Source organism: Tetrao urogallus, assembly GCF_951394365.1.
Source record: "Tetrao urogallus genome assembly, chromosome: Z".
Taxonomy (NCBI): Eukaryota; Metazoa; Chordata; class Aves; order Galliformes; family Phasianidae; genus Tetrao; species Tetrao urogallus.
Genome location: NC_136816.1, coordinates 46,167,260 through 46,183,707, shown reverse-complemented (window position 1 = coordinate 46,183,707; position 16,448 = coordinate 46,167,260). Strand labels below are relative to the sequence as shown.

The window sequence follows — 16,448 nt, the reverse complement described above, 5'->3', positions numbered from 1 at the left end:
AGAAACTCAGGCAGACATATCTTACACAGTGGTTTTGAAAATCCTTACAAAATATACTGATCTTAGAATTACACAAAATACTAAACCACAGTTGACAACATTTTTGTCTTGTTTGGTATGGTTTTATAATGGGCAGTGATAATACTGCTTAAAATTGCTAAAAAAATGTCTTAAATATTCAAATGTGATGTTATGCTTACTTTCATATGAAACATAGTTTGGAGACTAGGAACACACAGCTTAGAGGAATAAAGTATATAACAAGGAAGCTATCAAGCTAAAAATGTGTGCATTTCAAAATGGTTATCTCTGCCAGGAGCAACTATTATCATGAGGTCTGTAAAGCACACCTCACAAAAAAGGTCTACAAAAAAAGTAAACCTAAGCGGTAAGCCCTTGGAAAACATCTTAAGCAGTATTATAATATTTGAGCTGTTCTTTATTTCATTTTAAGATTTGGCACTTAAAAATTGTCTTGAAGCCTCCTTTCATAAAGCAAACTTGTGATGTATGAGATCTATAAAAATATTAATGCTCTCTCTGACTCTCCTCCTCACTTTTCATTTAATGTACTTTGCTGAGTACACTTGCATCACAATGACTTAAACAGTAATAATAGAAAATGCTACTTCTTTGGAAGACAACAATTAAAGAAATATATGACTATAAATGTAAATCTGCATCCAAAGATACTAATACCAGCATTCAGAAACACCATGTATTTGATCTTTACTGAGAGTTTTTTCACTACACAGAAGAAACTGTTGGCATACTCACATCCCTGTAGCTTTCTATTTAAGTCTTTCATTTCTCAGAATAATATGATTTAGTTTAACAAGATGAATGAACAAGAAAAATGCTTTAATAGGTCTAAATGTCATTTGTTGAAGATCAAACAAAATTTCAGCTGATGCTTCAATGCAGTACATTGAAGATACTGCAGCCAACGAAGGTTTCAGCTAGTGCTGGAGTCATTTACCAAGTACAGAAAAATCGCGTGTTTACATGGATCAGTCTTCTATTTGAATTCTGAAGTCTTGTCAGTACATCAAAATTAGATTTTGGGGAGATTCAACAAGATGCTACGATGAAAGAGTTGCTCCAAAAGTAATACCTCCTATTTTATTGTATTTTCCCATAGAGACATATGTTGGTGATATGGCAAAAGAGGTTGAATCTTCCCACCAATATTTCATTACATATTGTTTCCGTGCAATGGATGGCAGCAGAGGGGCAGTCTGACAGAATGGCATCTGACATGGAAGCATATGAAGCAAAAGTGTGGAAGTGAATTCTTTCATATGGGAAAAAATTACACCATTGATATTTCTTTCTGAACATTTCATGAATGCTCATGGAGACCAAACAGTGGATATGAACACAGTGAGATGGTGGAGGGGTGCGTTTCAACAGTGGTGGAAGAAAAACTGAGTCAACTCCAGTGGTGCAGGTTTTTTTTATAAGTACAGCACGCAGACTCTTGTTCATCACTGGGAAAAATGTATAGCTAATGGTAGATTCTATACTGAAAATCAATGTTTTATAGCTGAGAATTTGCTCTGTCAAAAAGTTATTGTACTCTTTCTTTTTCCATTGAAATAAATAGGAAGAATTATTTTCAGAGCAAACTAAACAAATAAGGAAACATTTCTAGAATGTGTTTTGTTTGTTTGTTTGTTTGTTTGTTTCTGTTTTTCCTTTTCTATTTTGGTCTTCAGTGGTCTTGTCTGTATTGTATTGTATACAGCATGCTTATGACTTACAATTTGTTTCCCGGCATTCATCAGCACTACAAAATAGGGTTTGAAAAGTAGAAAATGTCAGGATCTACACCACCTATTGGCTTTCCTGAAAGTGACACTTTGTCAATCTGTTAATTAGAATTTTTGCTAATTAAAAAAGAAAAGAAATACACTGTACATTTGGTATACCAGCCAGCTTATTTATGACATCTTTGTTTAACAGGTAAATGAGAAACATAGTTTATTGCTTGATCATAGTATCTTTATGAAATTAAATATTATTAAAGCAACATTAAATACTATAATAATAGCCATATTATGCACATCATATACTGACAGAAAATCACTGATTGCATTTCATCAAATACACCACAAGCAGAATATATATACATATATACATATATATATACATATACTCTTTTTTTTTTTTTTTCCCTTTTCTTTTTTTTACTGGTAATTGCAGCGATGAAGACTCATAGCTCAGAAGATATTCTGAGTTGGAAGAGACTCAAAGGGTAATCAATTCCAGCTGTTGGCTCTATGCAGGAAAACTCAAAAGTCAAATCCTATGTCTGAGAATATTTTCTAAATGAGTCTTGAACTCCAGCAGGCCCAGTGCCATGACCACTGCCATGGGAAATCTGTTCCAGTGCCTATTACCCCCCTATAGATGAAGAATCTTTTTCTAATACTAAATTTGACCTTTTCCTGAGGGAGCTTCATGTTGCTTCAAAAGGCCCTTAATTCTCATGATTGGGTACAATATTAATAAGTTTTCCTTGTGAGGACTTCAAACCTAGCATCACATCAAGTTTTTAGAATACGATGAATAAAGTTCTGTCCTCATAAGATGTAACTGCATATCTCTATCAAGATTTTTTGTTAATGGAGGTGAAGCAGTGGAAACAAGCTCTGCTGGTAACACTGCATTATGAATATTCTTGAAGAAACATTTCAGCTGTGAACTGTATTTTCCTCCTAAACTACAGAATGATTTCTCCTAGTGGCAGTGCCTGCAGGCTGGGCTGTCAGGGCTTTATCCATGTAGGCTGTGAAAATACTCCAAGCTGGAGACTTGCTCCAATCCACCTGAGCCCTGCCTCCAAAGCCAGGCTATCCTGGTGGTAAAAGGCTTCTCCTCATCTCCAGCATGGGCCTCGCACATCTCAGCTAATGCCACTGCTTTTTGCCCTAGTGACATACACCATTTGCAGAGCCCTGCTGTACTCCCCCTGCTCTATTCCCTCCTAATGATGCTATACTGCTGCTAGATGTCCCTAAAAGTGCCTCTTCTCCCACTTGAAATGCTCCTCTGCAGTCTTACCTTACAGGGCAACATTTCCAGCCCCACTGCTACAGTGGAATTATTTCCCTTCTTTTCCTTATATTTTCATGTACTGGAGCAGAGAGAAGTCAGGAGGGTGGAACTAAACATAATCAAATTTGGTCAAAATTATACATAGTAAATAGATGTGGTTTATGAATAACCAAGCATCCCTCCTTTCATGCTGGGTGTGCTCCTGTGTGCAACCTGAGACTCAACTGCTCTTACAGTCATTAAGGAATGTGTCTGTGAGTTAGCTACTAAAGCATTAGCACAAATACCCAGCACCATAAATGTACAACGAATTAATATTTTTGTTTACTCAAGAACACTCTGTTCTAACATAAAATTTACATTTATCAAGCCAGCTGTGACTTTGAGTTTGAACTGCTAAAAACAATTTTACTTAGAAGATGTGTTTTCTTTTGGCAACATATCTGGAAATAATCTGAAAAGTTGTTAAATTCTTCATTTTTCAAGGCAACATTAAAGAAATCTGTTCTGTCAACTACTTCTTCATTAAATCCCTTTATTGGAAATAATGTGTCTCAACAGATATTTAAACAGTGATAGAGGTACATTAAGTTAGATCAGTTAAGCATGTTTAATTATCTGAAAGGATCATATTTATGTAGATCACAAGCATACTAAATAGCTGACTTAAATATTGGTCTTCACTTTTAATGGGAGTCCATTTAGTATTATTGGAGGGGCTTTATTTATTTATTTATTTTTATTCATTTTCTTATTTTTATACAGTAAGAGAGACAGAAACGTCAGACATTTGTTGTTGAAACTAGTTTAGGAAGCAGACTTTTCAGACAGGTATGTTAAGAACATAAAATAGTCATTATTTGCAATCGACAGAGAGATTTATTTTGGTATATTTTTTCTGCAAATGACCAGAATCAGATGCAGAAGAAAGACTAAAACAGGTTAAATACATCAAAATCATTTCTCAGTATCGCATCCTACCATTCTGTGATTTACTGTTATCGGATCTTTTCATCTTCTATGTTCTCTGGAAAAATGTACTCTGGTGCTCTTTTTGAATGGAAAGGCAGATCTGTTCCACACTGTCTTCTCTACAAACTGTGTAAATATCCCGCTAATTGCTAAATATAGGAGGAAGCTCAGATACTAATGACCTGCAATACACTTTGTAAATGAGATTCAATTAGCCCCCACAGGTGGCTACAGATGACACACATCAGCTCCACCTAATCTTCCTTTTACTAAGTCACTGGAGATATTATAATCCTTAGAAAGAGCTATTTACTGACCCACTTGGTTGAAACAATGCTTGCCTTAACAGAAATAAATGTACAGTAAATGAGGATGGTCAGAATTTAAAAAAAAAAAAAAAGGAAAAGAAAGGGAAAAAAAAAAAAAAAAAAAAAAAAAAAAAAGAGAGAGAGAGAGAGAGAGAGACACTGCCAAAATAAGTGGCAATAAAATGAATGAAGAAAGAAATCCTGTGTTTGTGATGCCATTTCCACCGGATGGTTTTCCAGTTCCCATTTTGCTTTACAAATGCATGCTTATATTGCCAAATTTCATGGAAATGAGCAGCACAGTCATTTAGAAGACATAAAATAAACATGCTTTTTATTACAGTGAAATGCAAATATCAAGTCTTAACAAGTAAATCTAGGGTCTGCAATTTTAAAATGGCAATAGCAATAACCTCAGGGTATGCTTTCATTTTGCAGTTGATTTTATGCGAAGCAACTGTTATTTCTGTGCGGTACTTCGATGAGTCAGAGCCGTGCTCTTTCAAGTTAAAACAGTGGAACTCTGGTAGTAACAGTGATGGAAATTCAATAATTATTGGTGAATTCAATCACAGTGTACATTACAGAGCCCATGACAATTCTATTAACCTATATCAAATTTAAATGTTAGGGTTTACATAATTGTTTCTTGGGAAGATAATTCGTAAGCAGGAATATCAGTTAACATTATAATAAAATTCTGTAACTAGAAAACATCCAAACTCTGGTAAGATTTTTGCATTGTAAGACTTTTAACAGACAGATAGAAGGTGTAAATGTACAGCTTGCCTGTGGCTGTTTTTCCAGGGACACATGAAAACACGGACTTATATTTCAGAAGATAGGAAATTTTACACTATATAACTAGCCTCTATACCAGTTTAAAGCATGTGAAGAATATATATAACCTGAGTTCCTGTCTCTGTAAAATATGTTTCTGTAAATATGAAATACTTACAGACTTTATTCCTTTGTACAGATTAAGTCCATATAAGAAAGTTATTTGCACATCTGATTTTGATTTCTAGACGGAATTAAATGGACATAATAACTGAAATTTATTCTGATATAAAGACTGCAGCTGTGTCCTAAAACAGCAGTAACAACATAAATATGTTTTCATTTATGAATCATTATTGAGAATGATATGCAAACGTGTTTCACATTCTATAGGAAAGGTAAAGTACAGAGCAGATGCTCTGAATTATTACTCCAAGAGAAGCAAAACATTTAAAGCTGCTTAATACTGCAAAAATTAAAAAAGAAAAAAACAAAACAAACAAAAAAAACCCTTCTTCCAATTTCAGTGACCTGGCAGAATTTGAAAAATCATATAATCCGACTGTTTGACTTCAAAAATCCAAGATAAATAATATATTGCTGTTACTTTAGATAGAGTAAGTATTACTAAGCTTATTTATAGCCTATTTTTGTTTATAATGAATTTTAAGGGTCTCAATGAAATGCTGACGTTGGATGGTTCTTCTGGAGCATTTATGCCATAATAAATCTTCTTTCTTAGTCCCTGAACACCAAAACTTTAAGCCCGTTTCGTGTATGGAATTTCTCACTGTCATTTCTGAGAAAACGAATGTGAGATTGATAGCCAAGCAGCATGTATGAAAGAGCAAGCACACATCTCCCCAGTCTCTGATCAATATTAAAAGAAAAACTATAAGTAAATGTTCCAATATGTCTCAATAAATACACAGAAAACTCCTGTATCTTACTATCTCTCACTTGAGTGTAAATTAAGCAAGAGTTGGTTCGTTAAAATTTATCTACTTTATAAAAATGATCTCTCAAGAGTTATCCAACAGTAAGGTTAAAAACACACTGATTTTTTTAACTTCAAATAGTTGTTTCTCTACAATCTTACTGCAACCAAACTATGTTCAGAACACATAAAAATTAGGCCACCTTTTAAGGATATCTGCTTAGTCACTTGAGTTTATGCAGCTTACTCAACAACAACAAAAGTTTGAGAATCTCACATCAAGTACTATTCTCCTTTGTTTCAGCATTTAAGCAGAACAAACATACAAACTAACAACAATGAAAACACGAAGAACCAAATGCAAAGAGAACTTCAAAGCATCAGAACAAGCCATAGAAAGTATTCAGTAGCTATCAAAAAAACTATCAATAAAACTAGTTTCATGCTTCTATGTATAAAAAACACAAATGGTAATCCTTTCGACATTTTTTCTGCTTGTTTCTGTGATTTCGATGCTTTGCATCTAACAACAACATTCATGATTTGACTAATCTGAAGTCCAACTAAAGCAGTTGTTTCCTCACTGCTTTCAGCATACCTTCTTTTCAATCACCTGTGTCTTATATGAAAGAAAACATGACAACAGATGATTGCTTTGAGGCTTACTAACAGCTTTTCTGCACTTGGCTTCATCTTCTCTCCATAAATCAAGATCCAAGTGACAGCAGCTTTTGGGAAAAAAAAAAAAAAAAATCTCTGGCAACTTTTCAGTCTCTCAATTCTCTTTTCCTGAGAGTCATTTCACTGCAGGTATAATGAAGAGCATTCCCCAGATAGTTTTTTACCTATGCAGCCAAAAAAATCTGTATGTTAATATTAAGATAGAAGTTGTCCATAGAGATGTGTTTATCTTAGGAGCTGGGCTGATAATGCAGTTTAAGACAAAACGATATACTTCATTAAAATACATTACAGGCCCAGTGAAAACACAGGCATGTACAGGCTGGTTTCATTGAATTTCAGTTTCCTTGTAATGTTTATGTTTGCCGAAAATTTTAGATATTTTTTGTATGTATTTTTATTTTTAATTTCTCCTTCCAGTGATAAGTCACTGAAGACATAACAATCACAGTAATAAATATTTTATGAACTGCAAGACTAAGGAAGCTGAAGTGTAACACAAACTTTCCTTAATTTCTAAATTACATTTTCTGATATACTTGGGAAAGCATTCTTCAAAGGTTTTTCTTTCATTTGAAGATTAGTCTTCACTTCATTAAATCGGATTTAATTTTGCTGTCACTTCATTGTTCTGGTGACAAACCTATCTTACATTTAAGCAATCACTTCTGCCATCCTAATGTTGCCCTTGGTAAGATATGAGTATTCACAGGAATCACTAAACTGGAAAGCTGAGCATAGACCTACTATATGAATATCTATTTCTATTAATTGTCTTGGTTTTATTATTATTATACTATCTTAAGCATTTCCTTTGAATATTTATCATGATAACAATTAAATTGAAACTTACCAAACTGCTAGCACCACTGGTATCTTTATAGATATACTGATACTGACAGGGATTGATAAACTACTCAGCATACCAGCCCTTCAAACAGATCATCTCTATCATGTTGCTGTTTTTATTATTATTCTTTTTTTAATTAATATTTAATATATACCTCAAAAAATGAAATTATGCTGTTATATTTACCTTCACAGAGTGCAGCAGTAACAATTATATTTTCTGTTAATGTCATACGTCAAAATAAGTGGACACATAAAAAGATTGATGTTTAAACAAAACGTGGAACTGAGGCCACAGATTACAACTACAGCAGGAAATATGGCACTTAGTGCTCAATTAATGGCATTGACTTTGATGATGGCATTGACTTAGATCAAGACAGTGATTTCAGGCTACTAAACAATGAAAAACTGCATTATCTTCAACACTGATACTGAACCGAAAGGGCTCTACACCAGGCCAAGGGACTTAAATGTATGCATAGCAAATAGCCTCAATAAAAGTGAGTGCATTCTAAGAACTTTTTGCGTAAAAAAAATTCTGTCTAGGTAAATGGCAGCTTCATTTATATTGGAATACCTTGCAGACAGAAACTGAATTTTTTTTTTCATGTATTCACAGATACACATAATGCTGTAAAATATCCAAATTATAGAACAGAAGACAAAAAACACCCAACTGTATCCTCAACAGATAGCAGCTGTGTACATAGTTAATCCTCTGCCTTTTCTTGCAAAGTTCACAGTATCATGTATGTGCATTGGTTAAGTATGGGTCAGTATTCAAGGAAAAAGATCAAAATGATAACACGCTGTGTATAGCAGCTCATGATTCTTCAGAGACAGCTTTCTTTTTAATTGGATTCTATGGCTATACGACCTACTATTAGTTCAGCAAGGATAAACTAGAGAGGAATTTTTCCACCTCTTCTTGGTAACTCCATCTTCGTTGTTACCAATGTCACTTGTTTCTTAGAGATTTCTGATCAGTTTACAGATGTAGATGACTGTCTAGGAAAAGCAAATGAATCATCTTACATATCAATGAGTGGTAAAAACAAAGGTGTTATAAAAAAGATTTGCTCAAGATGGCTTAGTTTGAATTTTCCAAGCAACTATATATTTTATTTTTATCAAAAATGCCTATAGCACAGTATTAAATCATTATATACTAGAGCGGAAATAATTAGATGTGGGTCATGCTAAAATTAGTCATGAGCTGTTGTCTGAAAGTATTTAACAGGTGTACATTCTTAGCCAAACTATCTGGTGAAGAATTATTTTAAGCTAAATTGAATTGCTCTCCTTTGTCTGGCACAATTTCAATTCCCCTTCTTAAATCACAGCAACTGTCAGACATCTTATCTATAAAACAGCAACTCCACTCACCTCCCACCCTCCCCACCCTTCCCTTTCTTTTTTTCATGTATGCTTCTAATAAGGTATAGTATAGCCAGATGGAAGATTTCAGCACATTGTTTCTCTATTAGAACCATCCATTTTGCCCTAAAACGTCAAGTATTAATGATTTTCTACCATTGCTAATATTTCAAAAACAAATTGGTCCTGTGAATATATACAAATACATAAGAGTGAACTGATTAATTTTATTCCTTTATCTGGATGAAATCCAGTGAAAGGTGAAATTCAGTGAAGAGCAGCGGAAAGGAAGAGAAAGGGAAAGGGAAAGGGAAAAGGAAAGGGAAAGGGAAAGGGAAAGGGAAAGGGAAAGGGAAAGGGAAAGGGAAAGGGAAAGGGAAAGGGAAAGGGAAAGGGAAAGGGAAAGGGAAAGGGAAAGGGAAAGGGAAAAGGAAAGGGAAAGGGAAAGGGGAAAGGAAAAGCGAAAAGGGAAGGGGAAGGGGAAGGGATAGGGGTAGGGGTAGGGGAAGGGGAAGGGGAAATGGAAGGGGAAGGGGAAAGGGAAGGGGAAGGCGAAGGGGAAATGGAAGGGGAAGGGGAAAGGGAAGGGGAAGGCAAAGGGGAAATAGAAGGGGAAGGGGAAGGGGAAGGGGAAGGGGAAGGGGAAGGGGAAGGGGAAGGGGAAGGGGAAGGGGAAGGGGAAGGGGAAGGCAAAGGGGAAATGGAAGGGGAAGGGGAAGGGGAAGGGGAAGGGGAAGAGGACCAGAAGGGGAAGGGAATAATAATAATATAATATAATAATAGAAGACAAGTGTTTTTATTTTCCCTGAATACATTCCCATTTTGAAATAAAATATTTCAAAATAGTTCATAGTGTTACATCTAAATATTCCTAGTACTTTACTACTTCATTATCCATTTCACAAAATCTGAACGCCAATCCACACCAGCTTGTAATTTTCTACTTAAACATAAATTGTACTGGCTACATTTCTCTTCTTTTTTTCCTTTTTTTTTTTCAGTATCTCAACATCCTTTTGTGTGACTGTCAAGCAGCTGTGTTTTGTTCCTTAATCTTCCTTACACAGCTCCCCAGGAGAGACTTTATAACATAAATTGCAAAGTACTATTTTCACAGCAGGAATAACAGTGTTCCTCTTCAAAAAAGAGGCATAATAAAAACAGGACTGTAATTAACATGCTAATTTTGGTCACATTGTGCTGTGCATAGTATGTAGCATGATCACTGAAATTTGAGGAAGTTTGAGCAGATACTTGTTTGACTCTTCAGATTTCAAATATATTTCAAATATCAAATAACTTTACAGTGTATGAAGTTGTGACAGAGGTATTTTCTTATTTACCTTTCTTCACTTCATTCCACTTGCAGTGGTTTGTCCTACCAGAAGCCCCCCAGCTACAGTCATTATGACTATACAGCAAGCAGTCAAGTGAGGTAAACACTGGTGTACACAGTTTATACAGCTCCAGCTGGAACACAGTTAATTTTTCATACCATGTTGCTAATACCCAGTATATGTAAAATCATTCCTCCCGTTTATATACAAATAAGAGCCATCCCATAGCGCATTTTCCAAAATTATAGCCATGCCAGCTTATTTTCCTGATTTCTGTGCCCTAAAAGATAGAAGTGCCAGATCACAAAATACTTCAAAATCATTCCTTGTCATTTCATCACTATTGCACCTCAAACTTGTGTCTATCAATGCACAGAGAAACATTTAGCACTCAGTAAATATTTCACTTTTTAGTTTTCAGCAGCAACGACTTCTGGACGTTAACTCAACTACTTTCAAATAAGAAAAAAAAAAAATATATATATATATTATATATATATATATATATATATATATATATATATATATATATCTGTCCTAGTCACCTCCCCTTCCTGTTTCCTTCCTTATACAGTGCTTGTGCTACAAAGATTCTTAATGTTCATAATTTCATAACGCACTATATAATCAACAATGATAGAGAGAATAATGGGCAGAGAAAGCTAACTGCCTTTTTGCTCAAGCAACCTGTGTAGTCACTCTTGTTAGATAGTAATAGGTAAAACAATGCAAACATCAGTGATAGTAAATATCTAGGCATTAGATATACCTTGTGGTAGCAGGTCATCAGCCTGTATTGTTGTATTGCTAGTTGGGCATCAGGTGGTAGGTAGTTGCATTATGGAGATATTTATTTGTCTTAATTTTTTCTTCTACTTCTGTGTTAGTAAATAGTTTTTATCTTAACACAAGATTTCTATTTTGTTTTCTCCCTCATCCCAAGGGTGTGGTTATGTTGCTATTAGCTACCTGCTGGGTTGAATCATGACAGAAGTCAAAAAGAAAAATGAAAACAAATTCTTCAAAATGAACTCCATGTAAGTTTTGCTGGTTTCTCTATTATGTCAGAAATAAGTACCTCCTTTCCTTCTTCCTGAACAATATACATTATTGCACGTAACACCTGCCAGAAAAACTTTTGTATAGTCATTAAAATTATCTATTATCCACCACTTAGAAGTTGAAAACAACACAGCAGAACAGTTTTTAGGTTGATCTAACAATAAATAAATGAACAATAAAAGTAACTACACCTGCAATTACCAGTGTTTGGAAACTTCCTACATTTTATAGCCTTTGATAGCCTATTGAAAACTGATAATTTTGAATGAATGACTTAAAGCATTGTTTCACTCAAATGATTCTCAGTATAAATTTTCAAAATGAAGACCTCCAAAAGAAGTAGCATAGACTCCTCTTGTCTGTAAAGACCCTTCCAGATCTTTACCCTATTTGACAAGAAAAAAAAAAAACCTTTTTTACTTGTCAAATTCAGCATTTTCCTGTAGCTTTATATATAGGAAATCAAAAGCGGTTTTAGTTTATCTAAGACATTCACTCTTGGTCCACATAGATACTATGTTCAGCCTAGAAAGTAAATGTTTAACTTGTGTTGGAATGTGCCCTGATTTACTCCAGTAACAGAAGAAGGCCCTATCACGTCTCTGCTGAGGCCTTGGAATAATGTCACTTTTCCTGTACTATTTATGCATTTTAAAACTTCAACAGCCAAAAGCTAGCAACTTTGTTTATATTCATAGTTCCTAGAGAGCCAAGTACAATAGATGCTCAAAGAGCAAGAACAAAATAAAAGTGTGTAAAAGCTTTAGTGAAGAAAATGGTTGGTTCAGCTGCAGATAGAAAAACTGTCAAGTTTAGTTTTAAAAGATGCGTGTGTTGGCAAAAATATTTATGTGCTATGATATACAAAAGTTTTGTAATAGTTAAAATGGATTATAATAACAAACGAATATATTTTGATATTTCAACTGCTGTAAATGTCTTCATTTCACCAGACTTTTGCATTAGGATACAAATATTTGTGTGTTGAACTATGGGTTAAATCTGACTTCCTTCTCAAGATCCCCATTTGTACAAGATCTAGTATAATTGCTTATTTGGGTCTGTAACAACACCGTTGCTGAAACATTTAAAGAACATTTGGAGCATAGCATAGCTTGCGTATTTTCTTCAGTCAGGAGTCATCCACTCACTGGGGATGAGTTAAAACTAAGTGGACCGCAGATGAAAGACACTCCAATCTGTTTTGTATTGGATTATATTTGTTTAATTCTTTTTCACATCTGTATCATATGTTTATTCCTAAAGGAGTTATGCGAGGCAATGTCCAACAGTGATAAAATCAAATGGAGCGTTTTACACAAGACTGCTATTGAAGACTGTATATAATGAAGATTTGTCTAAGACTGCAAAGTAGAAGCTTATAATAGAATTACTTATCTTCCAGTCTGATGCACTTGGCATTATTGTTTGTCACAGAAAAACAAACAAACAAACAAAAAAACATAGCAAGATACTGAATTTAAAGCATCTCAAAATTTTAGGCCTGATAAAACTTCATTACATTGCCTTGATGATCTATCATGGTCCTTCCTTTCTCAGACGTTACCCATTTATCTAAATCTAAATCTACAGTTCAAGAACTCACACATGTTCTCAGCTTTGCCTCAAATATGTAAATCTATTTCTGAGGCAAAAAAGATATTTCATCATTTGGAAAAGCTGTATTACAACTAAAAGTTACTTTTCTTTTTTTTTCAGACAATACATTTTAATTAGATAAACAGTTTTTAATTAATTTAAATTTAAAGTGACTTAAATTTTTAACCTAACAACTAATAGTATTCATATTTTGCTTATTTAACATTTGTATATGCATAGCATTATGAACACTTTTTAAGCAGAATGTGATGTTTACCTTGTGAGTACATTGCTGAAATATTTGAGTAGAAAAGGTAGCGAAGCTCACATATGCCTAACAATTTAATAATCAACAGAAATAGAAAAGAAACAGATCTCTATAGATCAGAGATTTGTAAATACATTTAAAGAGATTATATAGATTATATAGGCAAGGAATGAACCTGAGTTTTCCCACTGATTTTTTAGTTTTTTGTTTTTAATTTCCTCCTTACGTTCCTTTAATTTTTAATACAGTATGACGCATGGTTGTATTTCATGGAAACTATGCATAAAAAATAATTAGTCTTACAATTTTCATTCATTAGACTGAGAAGAATTTTTAAAAGATAACAGAAGGAATGATTCTGGCATTAGAGATAACAAATTTAAACATTAAATAAATTTGTTTATATCAGACTACCTCTAAGATTCTTTTTTGACACCGACTATCCACTACTGAAAAAATCACAAGTATTGAAATAAATATTTTCTGCTGTTTTTTTTTTTTTAATAGAAAAACTACATCCATGTCTCACTAATTCTATTGAGAAAAAAGGACATATATATACATATAAATATATTTAACATTTTTTTTTCTTTTAAATTCTGTCAAGTAGGCTGATCATTATTAGTTCATACTGAATCACAGAATCATTTGAGTTGAAAGTGACCATCAAAGGACATCTGATCCAATCCCCCCTGCAATGATCAGGATCTATTTAATATAAATAGTATGAATAATAATAGAAATAATATAAAGAAGCTCTTAGCAATTAATTATACAAATCATATAATGCCATATCACAACAATATTATAACAACATGTTACAATATATAACATCACAACTGTATATAATAATTTTCTGCCGTAAAAGCTGAAGAGTGTCATATTTCAAAAGTGTCTCCAAATCCAGTTTCCATTTATTTCCAGCAGACATAATGAAACATTCAAGTCATTTCACTGCTAGCACTTACTACTATGAGTACTACGTAGACAATGGACTTGGCAGTACATTTATATCCTTATCCCTGAGGGATAGTTAAAAAAAAAAATCATTTTCCTTTACTACCTTCAAAAACTTCTTAGTGAAGTAGAAACACAATACAGGTGACATAAACATTTGAAATTGAAAAAAAAAAAACATTTTTTACGTATATTGTCCTGGGGGAAAAGTCTTGTAGCAGCTTACCCTCTTCTAAAATCTGCTTATGTAATTTTTCAAGGTCACTCTTAATTGGGCCAATTTCCATGTAAATGCTGATCACACAAAGCTAAGCTACCCAGAAGAGCAGTAAAATGCAAATCAGATGTACTCATAAAGCATTCTTTTTGTTCATTAAATAACATAAGTAACTTGTTACGCACAATGCTCTCCTGTCTTATTTCTCTTCCTTGGTCTACTCAGTCATACTCCCATTACCAAGTTATACGTTATGTATATTTAACAGTATCAGGACTAAAACAACACTCATTCGAAAATATTTGTGATTTACTATCTTGGAGTGAAGCCTCCCTTTTAAAATCACTTTTTTCTCTACGAAGTAAATTAACTATGATTAGAAAGAACTTACCACGTAAAACAGTGAGTCTCGTGGACACACTTATTTCACCGACACTATTGGAAGCCACACACTCATAAATAGCTTCATCTCGTGGTGTGCGCAGTGGTTGTATTCTGAGAACTGATCCAGACCCATCATCAAACTCTATTACCTATAAAAGGAAACAACAGCTGTCACAGATGTTGTTACAAATACCTATCCCTCCATTAATCTGTACATGAACAGTGACCTGCCAGTATTTTTGACATCAGAACCTTTTTTGTATATGTATACCATGGCAAATTTAACACTGGTAGGAATATAGACAATGCTGGGTATAACATACAGTGCTGGACATGCAATGGCCACTCCAAGGTAATTTCAAGAAACAACAAGAAAAACAAACCAATAAACAAAAAAGAGCACCAACAATAACAACAGCAAACCACTATCAACAAAAGATCTAACAAGGTCTGTAAGAATGTATTCTGTAACTTAATGTTCTCTTATCCTGAAGTCCATCAGCAGTCTCCCATCATTTCTTTAGCTTTACCATCATATGTTAGTTGAAATTGCTGCAGGCTATTCTTGCACCCTAGTTATAGGCTGCACTTCATCGTTTGAGCTCCCAAGTGACAAAATCTTGACAATTTCTGAACAAGATAGAACTAGTTTGTTTAACTATGCATTCAGCCCACAGATAGGAAGGAAATTTATAAAATATGCAACAGAAACCATGTATCAGTTAAAGGACTAAGTAATAGGACTAAATAAACAACTTACATATTTAGTTTTTCAAACTGCAATATTTATAAAAGAGACAGCCATTTTCATATAAGAAAAAATGAAATACACATTTTTATTCTAATTAATTCCTTTAAATTAATTTGAATTCTATTGTTTTTATCTCCTTGTCCTGCAGACACAACTATGCCACGTATTGGTTAGTAACGCAGAATTCCAAACACTGGAAAGGTCTTCCCTATAATTAAAAAATAGTAGTAATCTATATAATCTAAGCTGATTTTAAATTTGTCAATAAAATATGTTAGTACTACCATCAGAACAACAGTACTTATAAATACAAGTTAATTACATTTCTTTTTTTTACAAAGCAATACATATTTCACCATACTCTATATATACATAAACAAAACAATTCACGTATATGCTTGTTTGCACATATCTTTGTGTCTGCATGTCTAAGTTACACACAAATATTCTATCAGATCTCCACTTTTGCTGAGAGTAAGAGAAAAAAAGTACAGATTTGGGAAATATTATTATGCACGTTGCTCAAGTAATACCTCCTATTTATTTCCATGGAAACTACAACATATGCAATGAGCACAACAATTCTCAGTTACAAAGCACTATTTTTCAATACAGTCATTATCTATAGCTATGCCTATAGCGATATAGGCTTCCTCAAAACTACTTAAAATGAACACAGAAGACTTCAATGTTCATTCAAGTTTTGTATCTGCGTCTTCTATCGTTCACTCAAAAATTATGCGTCACAACAGTTTTATAAACCACCTAGGCGTTCCGGATGCAAAGTATATGCTTTTTAACAGTCAAAATAGTGAAGAGGCACAGGGGAAATTGTATACTATTAGCCCCATTTTAGTGTCCGTTATATATAACTTAACTCATTTTCTGAACTTTTTCTTCATGTTA

The 16,448-nt window shown here is 33.7% G+C and overlaps 1 protein-coding gene across 2 annotated transcripts in view; it reads right to left on the bottom strand.

The window, feature by feature from the left end:
* PTPRD (protein tyrosine phosphatase receptor type D) overlaps positions 1–16,448 on the bottom strand; it is a gene marked incomplete at both ends in the record, with an annotated part of 269,207 nt that overhangs the window by 185,362 nt on the left and 67,397 nt on the right. For both annotated transcript variants that reach the window (XM_079548803.1, XM_079548804.1), the window contains one exon: positions 14,799–14,940. In XM_079548803.1, coding sequence (XP_079404929.1) covers positions 14,799–14,940 — 142 coding nt within the window. The remainder of the gene's footprint in view (positions 1–14,798; positions 14,941–16,448) is intronic.